At 43.1% G+C, this 13,887-nt stretch overlaps 1 protein-coding gene across 1 annotated transcript; it reads right to left on the bottom strand.

Annotated features, from left to right (window-relative positions):
* Positions 1–8,548: 8,548 nt before the first annotated feature.
* On the bottom strand, positions 8,549–13,640 carry LOC137319845 (probable G-protein coupled receptor 139). Its single transcript, XM_067981761.1, has 3 exons — positions 13,554–13,640; positions 11,482–11,518; positions 8,549–9,447 (listed from the first exon to the last, which is right to left on the bottom strand). Exons 1-3 carry the CDS (start codon positions 13,638–13,640, stop codon positions 8,549–8,551), a joined length of 1,023 nt encoding a protein of 340 aa, XP_067837862.1.
* Between the last annotated feature and the right edge of the window lie 247 nt (positions 13,641–13,887).

The following is a 13,887-nucleotide window of genomic DNA, read 5'->3' as shown; positions in this document are numbered from 1 at the left end:
AGGAGAGGTGACCAAAAGCTCGGTCAAAGAGATGGGTTTAAGGAGAGTGGGCTTTTTGCTCTCCAAATTGGAGGAGAGGGAAGGGAAAGGACGAAGGAAACATACCTCCACCTGGAAGGAATTAGATTGACTTGACTCATTCTGATTCACCCCAACCTCGATTGCATGGGGGTGGATGTATCTATATACACATCACAGGAAGTGGAAGAAGAGGTCTGCGTTTTGGGCAATTTTCTGTGTCTTCTCTTGGATTGTTGCTTAGCATTGAAAAGAAAAGAACTCGGAAGAGTTTGAAGAGGGGGAGGGGGAGGAAATAAAACACAACAAGGCCTAAAAAGGGAGGGTGAATCATATTTAATCAAAACCCCCATTGCCTGGCCGAAGTTTTGCTGCAAAACCCATCCTGTGGAGTACTGAGCCTGGGCTGTTCCAGCTGTCTGAGGTGACGAGATCTCCTCCACCCGTCCACTCCGCACAATAAGACAATATCGGCCAAAGGGAAAGTGTATTCCACCCAACCCACCGTTCCCTAATTCTTCAGCGACCCACCCTCCTTCCCTCATTTCCATAGAACCATAGAAAAGATACAGCACAGAAGGGGGCCATTCGGCCCATCGTGTCCGCGCCGGCTCAAAGAACAACCAGATGCCCATTTTCATCCCTCATTCCAGCATCCGTTCCTTAGCCCTGCAGCTTACAGCACTTCAGGTGCATGTCCAGGTATTTTTGAAGAGTTGAGGGTCCCTGCCTCTCCCACCAATTCGGACAGCGAATTCCATACACCCACCACACTTTGGGTTAAATAGTTTTTCCTCAGGTCCCCTCGAATCCTTCCGCCAATCAGCTTAAATCTATGACCTCTCGTTCTTGAACTCTCCGCTAGTGGAAACAGGTACTTCCTGTCTACACTATTTCGGTCCTTCATAACTTTGTACGCCTCAATCAAGTCTCCCCTCAGCCTCCTCTGCTCCACGAAAAACAATTCCAGCCTATCGAATCTCTCCTCCTAGCTGCAATTTTGAAGCCCTGGAAACATTCCTGTAAATCTTCTCTGCACTCTCTCCAGAGCAATTACGTCCTTCCTGTAATGTGGTGACCAGAACTGCGCACAATGCTCCAGCTGTGGCCTTAACAGCGTTTTATACAGTTCCATCATTACAACCCTGCTTTTGTATTCCATACCTCGGCTAATAATGGAGCGCATTCGGTATGCCTTTTCACAACCTTATTTATCTATTCTGCCACCTTCAGGGATCTGTGCACATGCACTCCAAGGTCTCTAACTTTCTCCACCCTCTCAATATATTCCCTTTTACAGCGTGTTCCCTATTACTGTTTGCCCTCCCGAAGTGCATTACCTCACACTCCTCCGTGTTGAACTGCTTTTGCCACTTTTCTGCCCGCTCCACCAACTCATTGATATCTTCTTGGACTCTGCAGTTATCCTCTTCACTACCAACTGCACGGCCAATTTTTGTGTCATCCGCAAATTTGCCAATCATGCCCACTACATTCAAGTCTAAATCATTAATATATACCACAATCAGCAAGGGACCAAACACTGAGCACTGTGGCACACCACTGGAAACGGATTTCTATTCGCAAAGACATCCATCGAATTTTACCCTTTGCTTCGTGTTACTGAGCCAATTTTGGATCCAATTCGCCACATTTCCCAGTATCCCATGGGCTTTTTTCCTTTCTGACCAGTCTGCCATGTGGGACCTTGTCAAATGCCTTGCTAAAATCCAGGTAGACAGCATCCACTGCACTACTCTCATCAATCCTCCTTGTCACTTCCTCAAAGAATTCATGCAGATTTGGAAGGCATGACCTTCCCTGAACAAACCCATGCTGACTATCCCTGATTAAACCATTCCTTTCTGCTTTAACTTGCTCTGTATACTTCAAGACACCCAGGGGGCTCTAAATTTGGCACTGCCACAATTTTTGTTTGAGGGGACATGCCTGCATTGTACCCGTAGAATTTCGCTTTTCGTGCCTCCCACTGACCTGCCACTGATTACGACTCAAGTAATTGTGTCCAGTCCACTTCTGCCAAATCACCTTAGTTCTCTAAATTTGCCTTCCCACAATTTAAAACGTTTACTCCTGATTTAACTCTGCCCCTTTCCATAATAATGCTAAAACTAACTGAATTGTTGTAACATTCCCCAATATGGTCACACACTGTCACTTCACCCACTTGCCCATCTTCATTTCCCAGGACTAAATCTGGAATTGCATCCCATCTTATTGGGCTTGTCACGTATTGGCTAAAAAATATTCCTCGACACCGATTATGAATTTTGGGCCCTCTGTGCCCCTCACACTCTTTGAATCCCAGTTGATGTTAGGGTAGTTGAAGTCCCCTGCTATTATTGCCCTCTTATGAGAAATTTGCTTGCATATTTGTTCTTCCATCTCCCTTTCGCCATTGGTGGGTCTACAGTACACTCCTGGGAGGGTGACTGCAACTTCCTTATTTCTCAGATCAACCCACATGGCATGGATTGATGATCCATTTCGCATATCATCACTTCTCACAACTGGAATTGATTCTTTAACCAATATTGTTACCCCACCCCCTCCATTTTTATCACCCACTCTATCCTGCCTGAAAAACTCTATATCCAGGGATATTGAGCCGCCAATTATCCCCCTCTTTATGCCAAGTTTCCGTTATAGCAAAGATACCATGCTGCCGTGTGCTTATCTGTGCCCTTAGCTCATCAGCTTTGTTTGTAATACTCCTTGCATTGAAGTATATACCCTGTAACCCCGTCAAATTCCTGTGCTGAACACTATTTAACCTTTGCTTCTTTTGCCTTTCCGAGTCGCTAAAAACGTCACCAACTGCTTTTCGACTTCCCTTCTCCTGGTCTGAATTTCTCCTATCTGTACCTGCCCTTTGGTTCCCAAACCTTTTGCCATACTAGTTTAAACCCTCCCCAACACAACTAGCAAATGCCCCCGCGAGGATATTGGTCCCGGTTCTGCTTGGCTGCAACCCGTCCAGCTTCTACAGGTCCCGCCTTTCCCAGAATCGGTCCCAGTGATTCAGGAATTAAAACCCCTCTCTCGTACACCAACTCTCAAGCCACATCATCCTCCAATACAATTTAAATATCTGCACAGTGAGACAGAGAGTTTGAAGAGACAGAGACGCTCACATGCCATCTTACAATACATTTTGAATACCCGCACAGTGAGAAAGAGAGTTTAATGCAACAGAGACACTCACAGAGTCCTTCAATACACTTTAAAAATCACGGCAGTGAGACAGGGCCTTCAAAGATAAAAACAATCACACTTCATCCTCCAATACACTTGAACTACCTGCAGAGTGAGACAGAGAGTTTAAAGATAGACACAATACACATTAAATGCCTGAACAGTGAGACAGAGAGTTTAAAGATACAGAGACACTCACACCATCATCCTCCAATACACTTTAAATACCTGCAAAGTGAGACAGAGAGTTTAAAGATACACACAAACGCACATCATTCTACAATTCACTTCAACTATCTGCACAGTGAGACAGAGAGTTTAATGCTGCAGAGACACTCACACAGTCCTCCAATACACTTTCAATACCATGGCAGTGAGATGGGGCCATTAAAGATAAGCACAATCACAGATCATCCCCCAATACAATTTAAATACCTGCACATTGAAACATAGAGGTTAAACATACAGGGACACTCACATCATCCTCCAATACACTTTAAATACCTGCACAGTGAGACAGAGATTATAAAGATACACACATTTACACATCATCCTCCGATACACTTGAAATACCTGCACATTGAGACAGAGAGGTTCAACATTCAAGGACACTCACATCATCCTCCAATACACTTTAAATACATGAACAATGTGACAGAGAGTTCAAATATACAGAGGCACTCACACCGTCCTCCAAAACACTGTCATTACCTGCACAGTGCGACAGAGAGTTAAAAGATACACACAATTAAACATCATCCTCCAATACGCTTTAAATACCTGTACAGTGAGACAGAGAGTTGAAAGAGACACCCAATCACACATCATTCTACAATTCACTTCAACTATCTTCACTGTGAGACAGCGAGTTTAAAGTTACAGAGACACTCACACACCGTCTTACAATACATTCAGAACACCTGCACAGTGAGACACAGAGTTTAATGCTACAGAGACACTCACACAGTTCTCCAATACACTTTAAATACCATGGCAGTGAGACAGGGTCATTAAAGATCCGCACAATCACACATCATCCTCCAATACACTTGAAATACCTGCACATTTAGACAGTGAGGTCAAACATACAGGGACACTCACATCATCCTCCAATGCACTTGAAATACCCGCACAGTGAAACAGAGCGTTTAAAGATACAGAGACAACCAAAAGATCCCCAAACACATTTTAAATACCAGGGCAGTGAGACAGTACCTTTAATGATGCACACACTCCTACATCATTCTACAAAACACTTTAAATACCTGCACAGTGAGTCAGGGCGTTTAAAATACAGAAACACTCACACGGTCCTCCAAAACACTTCAAGTATCTGCACAGTGAGACAGAGAGTTTAAAGACACACACAATTACACATCATTGTCCAATACACTTTAAATACCTGTACCGTGAGACATAGAGTTTAAAGATAGAGAGACAGTCACCCCGTCCTCCAATACACTTGAAATACCTGCAATGTGTGAGAGAGAGTTTAAAGATACAGAGACAGTCACCCCGTCCTCCAATACACTTGAAATATCTGCACAGTGAGAAAGAGAGTTTAATGACACAGAGGCTCTCATACTGTCCTCTAATACACTTCAAATACTTGCACAGTGAGACAGAGAGTTTGAAGATACAGAGACACTCACACGGTCCTCCAATAAACTTTAAATACCAGGGCAGTGAGATAGGGCGTTTCAAGATACAGAGATACTCACACCATCCTGCAATACAATTTAAATGCCTGCACAGGGAGACAGAGAGTTTAAAGATACACACAATCACACATCATTCTCCAATACACTTTAAACACCTGCACAGTGAGACAACGAGTTTAAACATACTGACACAAACACACACCATCATCTCAGCCCCAGGACAACGCTGCAGGAGTCCCTCATGGCAGTGTCCTCGGCCCAAACATCATCAGTTGCTTCATTAATGAACTTCCCTCCATCATAAGATCAGTAGTGGGGATGTTTGCTGAAGATTGCACTGTGTTCAGTTCCATTCGCAACTATCAGATAATGAAGCAGTCTGTGCCCGCATGCAACAAGACCTGCACAGCATCCAGTCTTGGTCTGATAAGTGGCAAGTAATATTCGCACCAGACAATTGCAAGTCAATGACACTCTCCAGCAGGAGACCGTCTAATCACCTCCCCTTGACACTGAACGGCATTACCATTGCCGAATCCTCACCATTAACATCCTGGGTGTCACCATTGAGCAGAAACTTAACTGGACCAGCCATATAAATACTGTGGCTACAAGAACAGGTCAAAGGCTGGGTATTCTGCGGAGAGTGACTCACCTCCTGACTCCCCAAAGCATTTCCACCATTTACGAGGCACAAGTCAGGAGTGTGATGGAATACTCTCCACTTGCCTGGATGAATGCAGCTCCAACAAAACTCAAGAAGCACGACACCATCCAGGACAAAGCAGTCCGCTTGATTGGCACCCCATCCACCACCCTAAACATTCACTCCCTCCACCACCGACGCACTGTGGCTGCTGAGTGTGCCATTTACAATATGCGCTGCAGAAACTCGCCAGGGCTTCTTCGACAGCACGTCCCAAACCCGCGTCCTCTACCATCGAGAAGGAGAAGGGCAGCAGGCACATGGGAACAACATCAACTGCACGTCCCCCTCCAAGTCATACACCTTCCCGACTTGGAAATATATCGCCATTCCTTCATCGTCGCTGGGTCAAAATCCTGGAACTCCCTTCCTAACAGCACTGTGGGAGAACCGTCACCACACGGACTGCAGTGGTTCAAGAAGGCGGCTCACCACCACCTTCTCAAGGGCAATTCGGGATGGGAAATAAATGTTTTCCTTTCCAGCGACGCCCACATCCCATGAACGAATAAAAAAAACTCGTCGACACCTGGAGAGGCTGGGATTGTTCTACTTCGAGAAGAGAAGGTTAAGGGGAGATTTGATGGAGTTGTTCAAAATCATGAAAGGTTTTGATAAAGTTAATAAGGAGAAACCGTTTCCAGTGGCAGAAGTGTCGGTAACCAGAGGACACAGTGGTTGGTAAAAGAACCAAAGGCGATATGAGGAAACATGTTTTTCTGCAGAGTGTTGTTATGATCTGGGATGTAGTGTCTGAAGGGGCGGTAGAAGCAGGTTTAATAATAACTTCCAAAGTGAATTTGATAAACACTTGAGGGCAATTCATGCACAGAGCTATGCGGAAAGAGCAGGGGAATGGAACTATTAGGCGAGCACTTTCATTGAGCTGGCACAGGCGTGATGGGTCGAAGGGACTCCTTCTGTGCTGTACCGTGCTGTGATACTATGAAACTATGATGTTCAGACCCCTTCCTCTACTTTACAGGTTGTCCAGCTCAGTTCACTGACTGCTTCTTATTATCTAATTTGGCTCGGTTCCTCGTTCTCTCTTTTCCCGTATGAACTGCATCTATTCCGGTTTACTCACATGTTCAATCCCCGAACGTCCTCAATCACTCTCTTGTTTATACTTGCAAAGTGGGCCCTCTGCCGAAGTTTCAGAGTACACATGGCCTGCTGCAGCACGCTTTGGAGATACCAAATCAATGGCTTCCCTCTTGGATCAGTCCCAGCATTTATCCTTTTTAATCTGTACATAATCTCCCTGAGACCAGATTGCGGAAATTAATTTCTGCTGATAACGTGCCTTGTCACTGAAACTAGTGAGTTTTCTACCCTGTAAACCACACTCAGTGATGGTATGAAACGCATGGCAGAGAACTGTCTGAAATGACGTGCTCATCCGAGTATTCCAAGGACTGTGAGCTCCATCTTACATTTGCTCTCTGCTCGTCTCACTCCTGAACTCATTCCTAACTTTGGTCAACTTTTGAAAATTGCAAAATTGAACCCAAGGAATCAAAGAGCGGAGGCAGCACGGAAACTAAATTGGCGAAGTGACAGGAAACAGAGAGTTGTGGTGAACTGTTGTTTTCCCTGGAGGTCGGTGTTTGGGGATGTTCCCCAGGGGTTAGTATTCGGACCACTGATTTTTTGATACATATTAAAAACTTGAACTTGGATGTACAGGGCACAATTTCAAATTGCAGATGACACAAAACTTGGACGTGCAGGAAACATTGAGGAGGATAGTGATAAACTTCAAGAGGATATACACAGGCTGGTGCAACGGACGCACACATGGCAGCTGAAATTGAACGCAGAGATATGCGAGGTGATTACATTTTGGCAGGAAGAACGAGGAGAGGCAATACAAACTAAATGTTACAATTCTAAAGGGGTGCAGGAGCAGAGACCTGAGGTTCCATGGACACAAATCTTTGAAGGTGGCATGACTGGCTGTGAAAGTATTAAATAAAGCATACTTGGCTTTATAAATCGAGGTATAGAGTATAGAGTATAAAAGCAAGTAACTTATGCTAAACCTTCATAAAACACTGGTTCGGCCATAACTTGAGTATTGTGTCCAATTCTGGGCACTGTAGTTTAGGGAGGATGTGAAGGCCTGAGAGAGGGTGCAGAAAAGATTTCCCAGAATAGTTCCAGGGATGAGAGACTTCAGTTATGTGGATAGACTGGAGAAGCTGAGGTTGTTCGCCTTAGAGCAGGCAAGGTTAAGAGGAGATTTGATAGAAAGCTTTTAAAATCATGAAGTTTCTCGACAACGGAAATAATAAGAAACTGTTACCATTGGTGACGGGTCGAGAACCAGACTCCACAGAGAGAAGGTGTTTGGCAAAAGAACGAAAGACGTCATGAGTAAGAACTTTTTAACACAGCGAGTAATTGTGAACGAGATTACGCTGCCTGGAAGGTTGTTGGAAGCAGATTCAATCGTGACTTTCAAAAAGGAATCTGGAAAATAATTGAAGGGAAAACACTTGAACGGCCTCAGGGAAATAGCGGGGCAATGGGACGAACTGGATTGGTCTTACAAAGAGCTGGCACCGGCTCGATGGGCACAATGCCCTCCTTCTGTGCTGTAACCATTCCACGAGTCTATGAATCTATGACTCCCGGATAATTACAAACTTCTTCCTGGAATATCGAACATTGTTCATTTGTAATCGCAGAGAGTGCAGTGATTGGTTTGGACAAACTAACAGACCACATTTCAAAAAACAATTCTGCAGAATATGGATGAAGATGAAAAGGCTCCTTCATTGTCCACGCCTCGTTACCTGGAAAGATGAAGGTGGACATTTTGTGGGTTGTATATACAGTAACCACAGTGCGTCATTTTGTGAGAAAGGATGTTCAAGGGAGAGGATAAATCGAATAGCGTCCAAGTAAGAATCAAATGTCAGGAAGTCTTCCTTTCTGTAAATTATTTAATTAATCTGACAATTACAATGAATGGATATTTCACCACATTCTTCAACTGCTCTCTGAATTTAGTCTGCGTTATTGCATAAATACAGGTGTTTGTGCAACAGCTCAGAAGCTGAAGCATGAATCCCATTTCTTGTACGAATTTGGGGAGATATACAGAGGAATACCCCATCGAAAACATTCGCTCAGAAACTACAAACACCAGAAACAGCGCCCATAACAGGATAAAATTCCCCGAGATAACAAGCAGTAAAATGATGGATTTCCTGCGGTTCTCCATCTCTGGGTCACTGGCACTCTCCCTATTGCTGTGATCCCGGAGTCTCCTGCGGGCTCTATTGGCCACTAAAATGTGTCTGACAGTTAAAGTGTTGAGCAGCAAAATCAGAACAAATGGGACAACCGGAGTGAGAAGATAATGAAAAAATTCAATGCCTGTCCACATCTGCGAGAATAGAGCATCGCTTGTCACACCACAGAACCAGGGGCTATTGGATAAAATATAATCACCGTAATAGAAAAAGTACCAAAAAATGTTCTTTAAACAGAACAGCACAGTCACTGTTCCTAAAACCACAGCCGCCGTTTTCTCGGTGCAATATTTGGTTTTCAGCTTCTGGCTACAAATGGCCACAAATCGATCGAAGGTGAAAGTGACGGTGAACCAGACAGAACAGTCCGTGACTGCATAAAGCAGGACAGCGTGAATATTGCACACGTCAATGTGGTATAGAAAAGTGAATTCTGAACGATAAGTAATGGGGATCTGCCTCGATATCAGATCAGTGATAATGACCAGTAGATCCGCAGCTGCCATGGCCACCAGGTATCGAGTGACACATTTGGAGAGTCCGCACTTTCCACGAGACAGGACAATGATCGTCATTAAGTTAACTGCAATTCAGCGGAAGACAAGCAAATTATAGTAAACTCTTAGAACAAAGGCGCCCGTTTGACAGAAATAATCATAGAATCACAGTATTATAGAATCATAAAATCATAGCGTCTCAGGAACACTGAATCATCGAATCATAGATTCCAGAAGCACAGAATGAGGCACTTCGGCCCATCGTGCTCCTGCCAGCTCTCTGAATGAGCAATCCTGCAATGACCGCTCTTCACTTTCCACATAATTCTGCATTTTTTTCTTTACAGGTATATTTCCAATTGACTATTGTATCTTAATTAAATGTGATTCATCTACGTTCTCTCATTGCACCAGTAATATTTTTGTTTAATAGTGAAAACCAGGTCAATGTCTGGTGTCGTCCGATTCCATGGAGTCCATGCAGGATCATTTGACAGCGCTGATCAAATCAATAGTAGCAACATTCTAAGGAAGCTCTTTATTAGTTTGATGGGCGTGCTCAGAATTGGACTGTGATATTTGGGCAAGAGAAAACTTTCTATGAGAGAAACAGACCAGAGGGTCAAATATCTATCAATGTGGAACAAACAAGACAAATATTTCCAGAATTAAAAGGAGCGACGAAGTCGTAAACACATCGCAACCACACCCAGACGAAATTATGGGATTCAGAACGGTTGCTATGTAAAGTGACAGTGGACATGAGGCGGGGACAGGAGAGAAACTATTAAGGACTTTCAGTTGATCGTTTACAGTAACTTCACCAGTGATGGAATAATTAGTAAAATCCGAACCTACACATCCAGTGTGGGCAATGTGCAAATTTTAATTAATTTCAAAGACCGACTGTCCAGTTATATTTCAACGAACGTTTCCAAGAATGATCAGTTATTTCAAACAGTCTAACAACATTAAAACATTAATGATCTGAACACAGGAGCAGCGCTGGGCTTCTGGGTTTTAACTGTTGGTGATCATGAAATAGTTTCACGAATTGAAACAGGGAATGTGGGAGAATAAATTATCAAATGAATTTATGATTCATCGCAGTCCAGTAAGATTCGCGTGGTTACATATCCACATAATAAATACGAAAAAATGAAATGAACTCAGTTGTATTGCGGAATAGCAGGAGATGGTAGAAAATCAGCATGAGAGTCGCTGATCGATCCTTTGAACCGTGTCAGACTGGTCTGGGACTAAATGGTTATTTCACAGCAATGATTGGAGATAGATCCACTGCAATATAATAAAATGAAGAATTGATCCTGATACATGTTGCACTTGCATTTCTTCCCTCGGTATCCTGGGGCAGTGACACTGGTGCAGTGAGGGAGATGGGGAGAAGTGAGGCAGCTGACGGGAACTGAATCATTCCTCCCACAACCTGAACCACATGGAGCTGGAGTTAAAGGTCCCTGGCAAACTCATGCTGAGAATTTGTGAACTGACACAGGTTTCAGTGGAGACTAAAGACAATAATCTGATGAAGGCAGGGAATCGTTCAGTGAAATTGCTGATTTTAGAACCTCAAAGAGTTATTGAACCACGTGGAGAAAACAGGAGCAAATAAGGGCGGAGTATTCATTCAGCTGATTCCAGTGAATGGGTGACTGTCGAATAAACGCAGCGAGGAAGCTCGAGTATTGTATCAAACACAGGAAGAGGAGCGCGGTAATATACTAAAAACCCAAAAGGAGCGCATAATTATACCAAATACAGTAAGGGGAGCACGGTATCATACCAAAGAGAGTAGGAGGCGCGCAATGTTATGCCAAACAAAGTAAGAGGAGCGCCGTATTATACCAATCATCGCAAAGAGGAGCGTCATATTATATCTAACACAGTAAGATGAGTGTTCTGAATGTAACAGTGAGCTGGATGTCATGATGTACATTACAAGACCAGTGTTGCTGTGTTACATTGGTCACAGAATCAATAACTGGAAATAAAGGCTTACCATGAACCCCAAAAGCGGCGACGAGGGAATAGTAAATAACAAGATCATTAATACAGTGAAACATGGTTTTTAGAATTAATAACCAGACATAAAATCTTACCAGGTACACCAACAGCAGCGAGGATGGGATAGTAAATCTTTTGGAGATCGTAAAGTGTCCAGAGTATCAGATATTTTATTATCAAGAACGAACCCATTCGTTCAGTTTGTTGGTGGACTGATGATTCCAGTTGATGCTGGAGGCGATGCTCTCCTCACACATTGAGATACGATGATGAATTAAGCGCCGTATATATTGTAGAGAAAACCTCTCCTGGGAGAATTGTATTCCATGGTGACGGATTTTAATCATGTCATTGAACAAACAGGTTACACTAACCACTGTTACACTAACAATTTTCACAGGCATTGCAGAAAGGTATAATCCAGCGCTATGATGATCAGAATATAATCTTGGTAACTTTTAAAAGAACAGAACGTGAATGTGAAAGTCACGGTCTTGCAGCAATTATACCAAGTGACACGTTAGAATTACTGGATGATCAAATTGTAAACAATTTTACAACACCAAGTTATAGTCCAGCAATTTTATTTTAAATTCACAAGCTTTCGGAGGCTACCTCCTTCCTCAGGTGAACGATGTGGTGATCAAAGACCGAGGTCCATCTCGTTCACCTTCTGCCATCCTGATACAACGATAATGGTGTTGATTACCAATCATAACAATTAATCTCCATCAATTAGACAACAACAGACCCAGAAATAACACGAGGAAAACCCCAGTGGTGGAGAGCTTTGGGACCCATCGGTCCAAAGTCACCCTTTGAGCCGAAATATGCTACACTTACCGCATGTCATGTCTCAAATTATTCTTACATTGCACACCAAAACACTATTTTAAGATTTAAATCTATCAAATTAACATTTGAATGAATCAATACTGACTGCTTCACCGTCTCCATCGTGCATCTGTTCCACAGAGGTATCACTCACACACTGAAATATTATTTCTGCAGTTTAGTTTTGAATTCACCACCCTCCAAGCGCAGGCCATGTCCTCTGATACTATGGTTCTGGAAAGGTGCAATACCTTCTCATGGTCCACATTATCTAGTCCATTTAGAATCCTAAAAACTGGAATCAAAGAAACTCTCAACCTTTTCTGCTCCAGTGAGAACATAAACAATTTACATAAACGCTCCTCAGAACTGAATCCCTCCATCCGCTCACTCATTCTGCTTGCTCTCCACTGTATCCATTCATCAGCTGCAGTATAACTTTTCCTACTGTGGCGACCAGTACTGCAAACAATATTCTAATTGAGGTCGCAGTAATGATTTATGAAATGACAGGGTGACCTCACCATTTCAGCTCAATCCATCCCAACAGTTATATTATTCAATGTCACCGAGCATTTTAGCGACAGCTTCAATTTATTGTCAATCAGGGCTGACAGATCCCTTTCATTTTCCATGCTTATTATTCATCGTGCACTGATAGAATCACAGAATGACAAAGCACAGGATGCAATTTGCCCCATCGTACTGTGCTGTCTCTTTGTCAGAGCTATTCAATTAGTCCCAGTAATCTGCTATTTCCCCATAGCCCTGCAAAATTGTCTACTTCCAGTATTTATCCAATTCCCTTTTGAAAGTTATTATTGACTCTGCTTCTACCATTCCAGTTCATAACAAATAACTGCGGATTTTTTTTCCTCAAGTCACATCTGGTTCTTTTGTCAATTACCATAAATTTCTGTCTTCTGCTTAACAACCATTCTGCCATTGGGAAGAGTTTCACATTATTTACTCGACCAAAACTCTTCATTATTTTGAACAGCTCTCTCAAATCTCCCCTTAATCTTATCTGCTCCGAGGAGAACAAGCTCAGATTTTCCAGACTCACCACGAAAGACTACCTCATAACTGGTACCATTCCAGTAAATCTTCTCTGCACCCTCTCCAAGGCCATGTTATAATTCCTAGGGTATGGTGCTCAGAATTTGAAACAATGCTGCAGCTAGGGCCCAACAGGTCCTTTGTAAAATTTTAGCAAAACTTTCTTGCTTTAGCACTCTATGCCTCTATTTATAAAGCCAAAGATCTCGTGTGTTTTTTAACAGCCTTCTCAACTTGTCCTGCCAAGACTTGTACAGGTATACCATTTCACTACTCTGACGATATCGTCCTCAAATCTGTCACTATCTTCCTCACTGTTCACCACACTTCCGAGTTTCCTGTCATCTACAAACTTAGACATTTTCGGAAAATAGGAACAGGAGTAGGCCATTCAGCCCCACGTGCCTGCTCCGCCTTTTGATATGACTATGGCTGATCTGTGATCTAACTCCATATACCTGCCTTTGGCCCAGATCCCTTAATACCTTTGGTTGCCAAAAAGCTATCGATCTCTGATTTAAATTTAGCAATTGAGCTAGTATCAATTGCCGTTTGCAGAAGAGAGTTGCACACTTCAACCACCCTTTGTGTGTAGAAATGTTTTCTAA

Source organism: Heptranchias perlo, unplaced genomic scaffold (assembly GCF_035084215.1).
Source record: "Heptranchias perlo isolate sHepPer1 unplaced genomic scaffold, sHepPer1.hap1 HAP1_SCAFFOLD_90, whole genome shotgun sequence".
Lineage (NCBI taxonomy): Eukaryota > Metazoa > Chordata > Chondrichthyes > Hexanchiformes > Hexanchidae > Heptranchias > Heptranchias perlo.
Note: the sequence above shows the minus strand (reverse complement) of the source record. Positions and strands in the feature narration are given on the sequence as shown.